The sequence below is a fragment of the Rhipicephalus microplus genome, chromosome 5 (assembly GCF_043290135.1).
Source record: "Rhipicephalus microplus isolate Deutch F79 chromosome 5, USDA_Rmic, whole genome shotgun sequence".
Taxonomy (NCBI): Eukaryota; Metazoa; Arthropoda; class Arachnida; order Ixodida; family Ixodidae; genus Rhipicephalus; species Rhipicephalus microplus.
In genome coordinates, this window is record NC_134704.1 from 41649270 (window position 1) to 41662608 (window position 13339).

The following is a 13339-nucleotide window of genomic DNA, read 5'->3' on the forward strand; positions in this document are numbered from 1 at the left end:
TGGCTCGTATATACACGTCTTGGTTCACCTCCATTACGCTGTATCCGAGCTGCCGGCTCATACACTTGGTCACACAGTTGGCCTCCACTACCCTCCTTTCAAGCCCACGAGACTGCCCCCAGACCTCTGGGACTGTGCATATGGTCACATGCACACTCCCAGAGGCGTCCCAAAGCTTTACACATCCCATCCTCTGTCTCTGAAGGTTCTGATCCTTGCCCTTCAACACATCATTTAGCCCACCACGAATAATGAGATTTTCGCCCTCTATGCTGTTCTCTACAACCTTGTGAGCTTTGGCCAGTGCATTCACCATGCTCTTCCCTAACTAGGCCTCCCCCCTCATTCTCTCATCTTCCTTCACTCTCCCATCTTCTTTCACTGTCGTGAAGACGCCATCCCTAACCCTGGCCACGTTGGAGTACTCCACCACTAAGACCCTTCTACGCTCCAATCGCTGGCTTCCTGTTTGTGAAGGCGCCCCTATTTGCTTCACCTGTTTCTATCTCTGCCGTCTGACCTGTGTTCCTGCCCTTCTCAAAGACTGCCACGCTACCGAGCTGTATGCTCTCGGAGCCTCCATGCAACTGCGTTTGTGCACGGATTTTTATTGGTTGCAGCCGTCGGGAGCACACGCGCTTTGGCTGCGCCGTGCGGGGCCGGACGTGTTCACCTCCGACGTTGGCTCAACTTCATGCTCGCACCGTTACGGAACCAGGCCAACTTGCCCAATCATGCTTTTAAGTGTTTGTGGTTTCTGCCACTGTGCAAATGAAGCTTTTTTCTCGCATGTTAGTCAGCATATGTCCACAGAACACTAAACAATGAGAACAAGTCAGCAAATAGCTTGATATACGAAAACTTGCTAAACGGTTCAGATATTTGGCACTTACAATGTACGTATTTCAGGTACCACTTTGCTCTACGTTACAGTTCAGCATGCATGTATGCAACTAAACAAACGAAGTGACACTGCGTTTATGGCAGACGTGCATCTGTATGCAATTGTTGAGTGAAGTAGAAGGAAACACTGGAGAGCGTTAAAACAAATTTGATTCAATATTTGATCAAACAGACAAAATTCTAAAATGATTACATCAAGTATAACTTGGCACCAGCTGAAATAATTGACAAGGTGACCAAACATACAATGAATTATGTGGAAGGAAACACAGGAGAGTACTTAAATGGACTTTATTCAATATTTGGTCAAGCAGATATATTCTAAAATGATTACACGTAAAAATACAACTTGGCAACACTTCAAGTAGTTGTCAAGATGCACAGAAACGGCCTACTTCGTCCTGCTTCACGCCTTTCCTCTATGATGTCCATTCGAAGAGGGTGCTATGAAGGTTGGTTCAGTGACCAGGTGTCCCATTGCACCTGAAACCCACCACAGATGGCCACAGACAGGGTACACATTTTCATGCGTCTTGGTGCCCAGGTGTAAAAAGCACATAACTACATGCTCTCAGCACCTCACATATCAGACGTGTACGACGAAGAAGAACCTGTAATTGATACAGAAATCACAGCAAGTTTGCTGGTGCAGTCTATTAGAAAAGAACTTGCTTGGACACTTTAATGCTCATAAAAATATTTATGGGGTTTCCCATTTTTCACACTAGAGAAACACGGACACTACAGTGTTTCAGAAAGCATTTACAGAGTAATGCCTTTTGAGCACTCACTTAATATCTAACGAAAAGGACTGTGAATACATGTATAATGAGAAATCATTGAGTAAGGGTAGAAAAACAGAAACAAACAGCTGCAAAAACAAATGCTTAGAGTTTACACACTCAAATAAATTCCAGTGGAGAAAAAATCAAGCATGTAGACAAGAGCACAAGTTAAGCAGCCATATTTTACGTACATGCACATGCGCGATTGACGAGTGGCACTGTAAGAAAAATGTTTCGTGCCTACTTTCTCTGTCACTATAGCGCATTTTAGTTGATAACCCGCACTTGTCTTTCCCTCGCTTCTCAAGTCTCTGTCTGCCCACATAACTACTACTACAGCGAATTTCAGCCATCCAGCTATTAAAAAAAATTAAGTGTTTCTTGGAGGCTTCACAAAAGAACTTTGAGAGGAGAACCACACCAGCACCTGACAAAAAGTTTAGCCAGTCAGGCTTACCTTTCCTTATACCATAGCGGAAGGCACGATGCTTGGGAGATTTGTCTGCAGGAAAGCAAAGGTGTGCAAATCTGTAGTATGGCTAGGCAGTATTAAATATACATGCATATTTTAAGTAGTATCCTAAATACTGTTTGGTTTATCTTATATCTGTGCAAAACTACAATCATAAATATGGGTACAGGTGTCTGCATTCTTGATGCATGCGTATCATATGGTGTATCACATATCTTCAATATAAGATGCACCAATTGCCAAGCTTACAAAGATGTCCAAAGTTATTAATGATTAGAAGAAAAGAACAATCTCATCTTACTGCCACAGACAGCTGTGTGTGTCATGCTAGTCTTAATTACCACAACTACCACTAACATCAATCATGTACAACACAGTGCTCCTTGGAGTTTCTATACTTTCCGACTTAAGTACCATGGAGCACCAGCTGGAACTGTGTAGTAATAGCAAGTTAAAAACGAAAAGCGGGGGTACAAACTGACAAGCCATCACAGTGCGATCAAGTGAAATATGTTCCCTTAGCTATAGTTTGAGAGCCAGTTCATCCCCATTACGTGTAGAGTATATTTAGTTTATTAACCATCAGAGTAAAGATATCAATGAATTGATCAAACCAAATCTGGTGGCACATAGGATCTGCAGTGAGCTTATCTTTATCAATAGTGGCCTTTTGTAGGGGCAAACATACCTTACATATAGGAATTTTCTATTGAACATAATCGGCTGTAACACAAGTACCACTGCTTGGTGATTTAATAGGAAAGCGGTAGAAGTGAGGTGCAAATCACATGATACTATCACAATCAGTACATAGAGCTCTGCTTGAAGCATTAATGTCAAAAGATACTAATGATATCCACATGTATACAAATCTTACAAGCCATTTTCATTCAAGTCTCTTTGCTGTCGACCAAAGACAAGCAAATTTACAGCGCAATGCATTAATATTTTATCAATTGTTTATGTAAAAGTTCTCTGAAATATATCCCAGCAAATTCAGCATGTAATGTGCAAGTTGATACAAGGCAGTCATGAAACTGTAAATGAACACTTAACAATGTAATACTTTGACATGCTCTGACATTCACCACTGATGCCGTCTCGTGCAGGTCAAACAGTTGCGATATGCTGGCAAAAATTCACAATGCCATGCAGCTACTGCCACCCTTACCGACTTTACAGAACTACGATATCTCGCTTTCGAGTTTAAAAATTGATAATTAGTACAGGTAATTAAACGAAATGGGCTTGATGCCCAGCTTTAAGAAGCCCATTAGTGCTACAAGCTTGCTAAGATGCCAGTACTGCAAATGGACATTGACAAACTCATGAATGTATAAAAGTGTATTGAAGTAAAAATGGCTCACAACAGTAAGATACATTGAATTCGCTAATAGTAAACCCTCAATTTCCCAGCTCTTCCACTCAGTCCCATTTAAACCTCATAGGACTAGTGTAGTAGCTTCTTACTTGATACAGGTCTTCTTGTTGGTTATTCCACCAAAAAAATTATAATGATGTCTTCAAATACTCCTACATGTAACCACTGGAAACAGTAACAGTGCCTGCTGTGTGCAGCGGTCTTTACAAGAAAGACAAAATTACACGTTGTGTTCTGGCACATAGCCAGCCAGCTAACTGCTGACTATGTGCTGACTATGGTTGAGAGAACACTGGTACAAGTGTAGGCTTTCTAGACAGAGAGGAATTGTCATCGTGGGTGTGGACTTCCACTTCACTTCATTCACTTTTACTTCTGCTTATACACTATTCGTGCATTGCTGTCCCCTGACAACGAAATGGTTGTTACAGAGTGCACTCTGTCCTGCCACCTTCTTTCCCAAGTTGTGTGCATTGCACTGAAAAAGTGTTCGTGAAATTTGTTGTTCTAGAACATTAATTCTTTTACCGTGGTCCCCTAAGAAGCATTACGGGTTTCTTCTCCATAAATCTCAAGCACTTGATGGTTCTCTATCCCCTATCTTTATCGTGACACAGTCGTAAAGTATTTTTGCCCAAGTCTGGTCTGTAGAAGTCTGTAACAAGGCTGATGATGCCTCGGGAACAAAAAAAAAGCTAAAGCATTATCCGGCAACTCTGTGCTCAAATTTGGGTGCATGTTAAGGAACCCTCCATAGTCAAAATTTCTAGAGCCCTGCTCCACGGAGCCTCTCATAATCATACGGTGGTTTTGGAACATTAAGTTTCACATATTATTGTTATTGAGAAAACGAAATTCAAGGAGGCACGACAACACCTGCAGCCAATATAGCCACACAAATACTACTTGATTGCAATTGACTAAGAGATTATTTGTACAACAGAACTTGTCACAATTTGTATGTGCTGCGGCTTCTAAAAAAAGTTCAATGAGAAATAGAGTGAGCCACAGCTTGATAACGCTTTACTGCATCAAACTGTGAGTCGTTCGCTACAGTACAAGAAATTGTATTTTTGCTGTTTTTCGTATAAAAGGGCAGGCAATGCTGAACAGAGCGCAATTACTAATAAGCCAGCATCTGAAGGCTCAGCACCACTGATGCACGCTGAGCTAAAAACACAATGCAGGTTGTATACCAGTTTACCTCACCAACAGCATGAACAATAAAATAATATTGGAAAAATTCTGGAAAATCACGGGGACATATCGTGCAGTTTTGAACACTATGACATGAGACAATGCTTCAAAAACAAAGTATCAATAAAGTAACCGTACAGCCTCACCGTCTAGCACAAGAATGATTTCAGTATGCAAGCCAGCGGGAAAGCTAGACAACAAAGTTTATACTATTTGCTTTTCGAACCACTCAGCCAATGAATATATTTAGGCAATATACAAAGGAAACAAAGTTTTACAAATATACCTCAAAACAGTGGTTAAGGTCCTCTTCGACACGAAGCAGGACAGTAATTAAAATGCTTTAGGGTGAAATAAAATATACTCGCATCTTTATATAGTTAGCCTGAATATAACGAATTATCAGTTACAACAAAGTAAATTACGAATAGTCTTGCAATAGATATAGCATTAGAGATATACCTTTATCACAAATTTTCAGATATAACAAACTTATAGCGTGTAAGATACAACTTTGTTATAAAGAGGTCTGAGCGCATTCATTCTTCATTAACCTTCATTTTCATACGAACACAAAAAAGGAGATCAAGGGTAAGCATAGTGTCCAGAACTCAAAATTTCGACAATTCAGACATTGCACACGTATCTCTATGACAAAAGGAGCATAAAAGTTCATTGATATGAGAAAGTCTTCAACCTTTTCTGTCCAGTGTAGTCATTGCCCTTAAGTGCATCCTTGGCCAGCGAACGTGGCTTCACGCAATTCTTCACAGTCCCTTTCTGTGCTTGTCTGATTCTTCTTTTTAAGCCTTCAATTCCTAGATTGCAGAGTTCTGAATGGTTAGAAAACTCGATCACCGTGTTGTGAAAGGTGCCCGGCACCTCGCAAGGCTGGCACTGGCACGGGAACACAGTTGGGTGCATTTTAGTAAACATAATGCCGTTGCACAAGTAGAGATTTGCTTGTAGAATTGTACGATTTGTAGATAGTGTAGAAAAGACTGCCTCTTCTGTGGTTAGGATGGGGTGTGGCAAGTAGTATGCCCTTCTGGCCAATTAAGAGTGCCAGAAGATATTCCTGAATTTTTTTTATACCAAAAACAAGTTTGGTCAACTTATCAATGCAAAAAACTTCTATACGAACATGGACAAACCGGTTTCCACCAGTCACTTCAGCATGATACTTCTCTTCTTTCCAGGTGCACAGTCAACTGCTAAGCCAGTAGCTTTGCACTGCTGTTCCGTTATGACACACACATGTAACTAGTGCAACACAGCTTTGCAAACTCCAATGAGGAGATTGATCATTGGCTGTAAATTTCAACTTTCTCTGTGCAAGACACTCACTTTCTCACGATTTTAAGAAGGTAACCCATCAGTCTAGCAGGACTACATTCTTGTCTAAACACACTTGAAGCCTTTTTCTTTATATTGCAGCATGTTACAACAAAATACTGGCTATTCTTTGGTTGTGCAAGAGTGTTGTGGCACCAGGTTTCTGCTTTAAATGTAAATACAGTATGTTCTCTCCTTTATGTAAATATTCGGCATATTTGAAGATAAAATTTTCTGCTTTATTCTAAAATATTACGTTTGGCTGAGTACAGGTAACTGCATACCTGATAAAGTTTGTTGACACGTTTGTAACTGACATGACTAATCATTAATACCGTAGGTAAGTTTCGGTCACTTACATGTCTAGGCTGGTGATATCCGACCTATGCAGGACATCAGAAAACAGCACTCGCAAAACTGAAGACCACATTGCACACTCTAACAAACTTTTTCTAAAGAATAAACTTTACTTTCTTTTAAAAATAAACTAAGCTTTTACAAGGCATGTGGAGATAATTAGCAGATAGGAAGAGCAATTAATGTACAGCTGTTCACTGTACTAGTAGTGCGCTGGCGTGAAAGGCATAGTAACGTAACACCACTAACTCACACAACATTGCCTCGATATTCGGTATGTAGTCGGGGTGCTTTATGGTGCATTTCATAAGACAGTCATCAGAAAAGATGGCACAGAAAAGAACCAAAGCTCAACTGCAGTTTCAGGGCAGTCTATGCTCAATCACGTAGTTATTATCGTATGAGTCCAGAGTAATCGGAATTGACAGTCTGGTTACAAATAGGCTGGCAATGCGGCGGCAGTCTATGTTTCTACAGCCAGCAATAGCTAAAAAATCAATATACAAGGCATTCCACATGCTTACAGACGCGCAAGAATGAAAAATCTATGCTTTCCATGTGCAAGTCCCAAGACAACATTTCACATGTTCCTTCTTTTTGGGAGCTTTTCTCACAGGTAACGAATTTCAAAATATGCAACTGGCGGTAGTTCACGAATAATGGAGAAGTAAATGACAGGGTTCAATAAAAAAAAAGAACACTCCAATCTCAAAAGAATTTGTGGAGTATATATACATGTATATAGCACGCAGCTCTGTCAGCAACAAGACACCATTCACGACACTAACAACCTTCAAAATGCCTACGAATCATGCTGACCACTTTTGGAAGGCTTGGCGTTCAAGCAGTTGTTGTCATGAGCCTTGTCAGCCTCTTCCGTTGTCAGGATTTTCCCATTGCAGCGTTGCGATGACAAGCGATCTTCGGTGTCACTGGGTTGGTCAGGATCATCGTTGCATGTCGCAACAGACCGGTAATCTTCGCTTCGCGAAAACCCCGGCGTCATTGTGCCACTATGTACTCCTTGGTGACTTGCGTGGTGCAAGTCGTGGTGACTTGTGTGGTGCAAGTCGTGGTGACTTGTGTGGTGCAAGTCATGGTGCTTAACCGATTCCCGGCTAGGCGCGGAAACCTGGAGTTTATATAGAAGATCAACGTTATTGTGGATCAAACATGCATGCGATGGAGCAACACTTTGTTCAACACTTAGCAAGCAACAGTGCGATCCAAAGCTCACTTTGACGACCTGTCAGTGCATTTGCTAATACTAGAGCTGTGCCAACAGCAAAATATTGGTTCAAAACAAATATTTTTCTATTTACTTCGAAAAGAAATTGTGGAAAGAAAGTTTAAAAGGATTCATAAGTATATTCTTATCAGATAGCAACATGAAAGTGTTTATTATATTAAGGTTGATGAAGTGCGGACCGGGTGGATACATAAATGTACAGATGAGCCAAGCCAAGCAGCGAAACCGATGAAGACATCGAGCAAGGATGTCCGCAGCTACGCACCAGACATTTCATCGCTCGGTACATTCGGGACGATTAAATTGGATCGAAGATTTTCAGCGTGCAAAGTTTCAAATGTTCCTGCGTGTTGACATCCACAAGGCAGATTCGGAATGTCTTACTTGAAAAGAGCACGACCTAGTTACCACATCAGTTGGGCTTCCACAGAAGTTGTAAAAGGAGAAGAGGCTGAGGAAATAGACCCCTTGCCTATCACATGTGAAGTGTTGTCGGGAACACTTTGGTTGCCCCAAATCATGTACTAATACAATGCAGCATCTTCACTGCCTCGTTCTTGCCAAGACAACTATGAAGTACCACCCGCCAGCGCTCCATCAACCTAAAAAAAAAAAAAACCTTTCATGCTGCTACAGACCTGGAAATAACGAAATAGACGAATTCCCGGAAAAAATTCGTTATGAAAAGGATTTCGTTATATGCAGGTTGGATACAAAAAGTCAAAAGATAAACACACAAGTTAGACAAAATGGAAACTGAAGACAGAGCTAACTTAAAACACTTATTTGGGGGTAGAAAACTACATTATTATCAGAATAGGAATTATATGGATGCTCTCGGCGAGTTTTTGCTGTCGCCGTGATGTTCTGTAACAACTACAAATTGATAAGATGCCCCTGCACATAATTCACGAGCGAGTAACAGCGCACGTGTGCTGCTGTAGTAGAGATCAAATCAGTCGACCCATCTCTATCGCCTGGATAGCTCTAGCGATAACATCGCTCTGTGTATTAGGACTGCTGTCGAATGCCCAAACAGAAGGGAAACAACCCCTCTTGAACGAGCATGAAAAAACGCAGGGGCGTGGAGTGGTGGGGGGGCAAGCATTAATGCGCTTTCAAGGCGAAGAGACAGTGAAAAGAGCACTTCTTACTGGAGCGGCTGTATTTAGTGCTTAGTAGGAGTTCCACTACATCTTATCCAAAAGCGTTTGCTTCCAGCCTTACTTCATATAACATTACAATAAATAAATTTGTTGCCATCACATTCTTTGCACTGCATTCAACGCGCCGCCCTGTTGTTACCAAAGCTAATCGGCTAATCGCAAAACCTACGATCTCCCGGCGCAAAAGCTAGTGACAAGTCAACCTCCGAAGATCTGTCTTTGTTACTGAGGTCTCGGAGAGTAATCTGACATCCCCTCGGTAGTGACAACACAGTTGCCCGCACTAAAAGAAAAGAAGATGAAAGCAAGGCTGAACGTTGTCAGGAGTCGCATCACGCACGCCCACACGCCATTAAAAACAAGGAGCGAATGACACGGAAATATGCAGTGTGGCCCCACAAATCGGACACTAAATAAGAGCATGGCACTGCCAACGCAAAAGTAACGTAGTTTTGTTTTGTTTTGGTGGGAGGGGGAGGGCACATGCCGCCGGGGCAGCAAAAACAGCGTCAATGCCAGCTCTACGGGCACAGGTCTGCCTGCCCACCTCGCGCACACTCGCGTGCAACAGCAAGCGTTTGTTTTCGCCTGGGAGTTGCCAGGGCCACCAGCTCGCCCCCATTGCTACGCGCTTCGGCAGCGGCTGGGCAACTGCGGAAGATGCATGCTCGTGCCAAAATGACAAATTCCCGGGCGAAATTCCTAAACTGTCCATGCTGAACATTCGTAGTATCAAGGATGTCTCCCCCTCTTACTGCGTTACACATGGGTCGCAAATACATGTGCTTCTATGAAGTAACAGTGGGGAATAGAAAAACTTCGTTATATTGAAGCACTTGTTATAAAGAGGCTCATTAAAAGCAGGCTTCTCGGTATATCTCATAAGAATATGCTTAAGAATCCTCTCTAACCTTTTTTTCCCACAATTTTGGTTCAAACTATTAGAAATATATTTGATAAGTATTAGAAAAATATTCAAGTCGATCCACACCCACACTTCAATACAGTTGACTCTGGTTAATTCAAACTCCAAGGGACCTCCGAGTTTTGTTTGAATTATCAAAAAGTTCGAATTATCAGAACGTCTCAGATACAAGACTCTGGGTGAGGTGACAACACCAGTTATACCACACATTATGATTAGGCATTGATTTTTTTCCTTTAAAAAAATTTTAAGTGTTGTTAAGCCCTAACAGCATGCAGTTAACAGAAAGCAGAGGTGCAGAGTCCACAAGTTTATTGGCCATTTACTGTTGATCAGACCTATTTAAAAAATCGTGAATTGCCAACTGCTTCATTGCTATAGGTATGTGCCTTCCACACAAAGCTCTCAATACCACTTAAGAAGCATCACGATTTACCATGCGTGTGCTTCGTTTCAAACATTTGTTTACTTGCAAAGCCTTTTTGCTTGTAAGCCTCAAGTGCTTATTTTTCATTTTTTTTACTGTTAGGATTATATAAGCACACAAATTTTTAAATAGTAGTGGGAAAGCAGCAGATATTTTCTGGTATGGACCCGCAAAAAAGTATGAATTAAACAAATGATGGAGTTTGAATTAGGAGGCTTTCAAATACAATGAAAGAATAGAGGACCGACCCAAAAGTTGAATTTCATTTGAATTAACCAAAAGTTTGAATTATCACAGTTTGAATTATCGCGAGTCTACTGTCTTTCGAATTTACTTCACATACAAAATTTTGCTATTCACACAGCCCTACTAATACATCATACTGAAGGGCACTACCACAGACATTTATGCAAATTACCCCTTTATCTGCATTGCTCTTTTTTTCAAAAGGAAAAACCACAAAAAATGTAGTGTTCATAACTCATCACTGAAGAATTTTCCTTTTTAGGTTTGTGAATAACAGTGTGTCAGACCTTTTCATTGTTTCTCGGGAGCTACGCCACTTTAAGCTTTTATATGCTTCTTGAAACCGTCAACACTTCAACCTTTTTAGGGAAGTGACAAAGCACAAAAGAGCAGGAACACTTTCATACCCGAACAGGTACTCCAGTTGCATCTTCTTCGACACAAACAGGAACAGGCTCGTGCACCTCCTCCTCGGATGAAGAGCCCACGTCACTCAATTGCCGAGGTGACATGCGACACCCGCGGAGGAGGAATCCGTTCAGGCGGCCACACGAGGCCAAGACAAGCCCCATGTAAGGTGGCGACGGCTTCAGTGGCCGGCTGATGTACTCTGGGTGGAACTGTACGCCCACAAAGTATGGGTGATCTGCAAAACAGAAAGCAGAAAATCTGAAGAGACAATGCAGACAGATGCACAAGACTATAGCTGTAATATTACAATCCACTCTTACATAGGGATGCTACTCTTTAAAACTTTGTTTATTTCTGATCAATTTTCCGAAAACTTGGCAAGTTTATGTGTATTTGTGGGCTGGTTCCGAATATGTAATTACTTAGTCTTCAGTGTAATAAATAAATTTTTTTACTTTCCAACAGTTCATGTGGCTTTTTCCCTGGAAGACATTTCTTGAACTAAGCGAACCACAAAGCCAACCTGCATATCACAATAATTGATGGCCCAGAAGGAAAAGCATCCACCATACTAACTCATACAGTCGAATCTCATTAATTCAAACACAGTTAATTTGAACTTCAAGTTAATTCGAACTCATGATGAGGTCCCGTCAAAGCTATGTGTATTTCCATGGGTGAAAACGCCCGGTAATTCAAAGGTGCAAGCACTTGCGACAGTTAATTCGAACATACCGCGCTTCGAAAATGCTCTCAGCGCCCCACCTAATCCCGCGGCGGCACCTCCGAAACCTCAACGCTGCGCACAAAGGAAAGGAAAAGGAAAGAAAAGGCTGCTGTGGAATGTTTGCCCTTAAATGCCAATCTGCGACGCACCTGTGCCGCACTTCTCCCTTTTCCGCCCCTGCCACGTAAAGACCCTTCCCTTACAATGCCGCGCGCAAAGGGAAAGAGGAAAAAAAAAAAGAAAGCTGTCGCAGAGAGTGGCTCTCTCTCACATGCGTGCGCCATGCTTCTTCTTTCCCGTCCATGCCACGTAACTCTTCTCTTTTCAACAACTTGCGCGAACGCGATGAGAGAGAGAGAGAGAGAGAACATTTATTGAATTAAGCTTGTGAGTGAAGGTGGGATGGTGCCTTATTCCAGGAACCCTCTGACCTGGGCAGCCCGCCGAGCTCGAGCGACGAGTTGACGCTGCTCGACCAGGTCCGGCTGGGAGATCGCTGCCACTGAGGAGGTCTTGGTCTGCATCTGGTGCTGCTGCTTATAGCCTTGGTACGCTTACTTTGCACTGCAGTAGGAGGTGCGCCAGAGTGTCTGCCACATTGCAGTGAGGACAGATTTAGCTGTGCAACGTTGGCCTCATATGGTGCAATAGAAAGCAGTGAGTGAACGTGTTGCTTTGAAGACGCCTGTAGTGAGTGCCTTTGTCACCGGTGAGTTTTGGATGTGGCGGAGGGTATGACCTGCATTCGAGCCGATAATGTTGCAGCAATGCATGATATGTTAGTGGTACGGGATCTCCTGCCTTTGATTCTGTCGTTGAGTGGGAGGTACCTCGGATCTCGTATTGGAATGCCTGGTTGACGCATTCGCGGGCTGCGATGTGTGCTGCTTCATTTCCCTCAAGACCTTCATGACCTGGAATCCACACAATGCATGTGTAGGTACGAGGATTGTCCATGCGCTTTAGTAGCCTGATCACCACCGTGGAGACCCGCCTTATAGGTAGTTCTGTGCCGCTGTTTGTGAGTCGGTAAAGACCACGATGGGATCCTCACTCGTCTGGGTGGCGAGTGCTATAGCAGCCTCTTCAGCTGTTTTCGCACGTTTGGTGAGGATAGTTGCCGATGCCCGTACCGCCCCCTTATAATCTGTGACGGTAATTGCAAAGGCGTTACGTCCCAAATATTTAGCTGCGTCCACGTATTGCACCTGAAGGGTCATTGCCATGCTTTTCCGGATCATGTTAACTCTGGCAAGCCGCCTTGCTCGGTGATGTTGAGGGTGCACATTTCGAGGGATCTGCTGAATTTCAAGGCATTCTTGGAGCTGTGACGGTATTTTGCCTTTGCGTTCTTCGTTGGGTTCTAGGGTGGTCTCGTATACTGTGCGTCGAAGGACGGCTTGTCCCGTGAGTGACAGCTTGAGTCTCTCGACCTGGTTGATGAGTTGTGCTTCGGTGAGTTCTTCCCACCTATTGTGAACTCTCATGCGAAACAATCGGTCAGTGGAGGCGGCTGGCCACAGTCCTAGGGCTAGCTTTGTAGCCTTTCGTATCAGCAAATTAAATTTATGTTTCTGCGCTGTCTTCAGGTTGAGGTAGGAAGTTCCGTACGTTATGCGGCTGTAAAGAAGAGCTTGTACCATTTTTAGGGTGTTGTGCTTTTTGAAGCCACTGCAGCGGTTAGCCACCCTTTGGATTAGGTGAGTGAGCTGTGTCACACTTTTCTGCAGCCGGGGTAGGGCAGCGGAGCCAGACTCA

The 13339-nt window shown here is 42.8% G+C and overlaps 1 protein-coding gene across 7 annotated transcripts in view; it reads right to left on the minus strand.

Annotated features, from left to right (window-relative positions):
• Positions 1 to 1179: 1179 nt before the first annotated feature.
• Ctps (CTP synthase) overlaps positions 1180 to 13339 on the minus strand; it is a 61508-nt gene continuing 49348 nt past the window's right edge. For 2 of the 7 annotated variants that reach the window (XM_037425682.2, XM_037425683.2), the window contains exons 14-16: positions 10851 to 11089; positions 7250 to 7562; positions 1180 to 2190 (exon numbers count right to left, since the gene is read on the minus strand). In XM_037425682.2, coding sequence (XP_037281579.2) covers positions 1832 to 2190; positions 7250 to 7562; positions 10851 to 11089 — 911 coding nt within the window. In that variant the 3' untranslated portion in view covers positions 1180 to 1831. Of the gene's footprint in view, positions 2191 to 5435; positions 5557 to 7249; positions 7563 to 10850; positions 11090 to 13339 lie in introns of all 7 variants that reach the window. The other 5 variants (XM_075895279.1, XM_037425684.2, XM_075895280.1 and 2 more) reach the window with 5 other exon arrangements.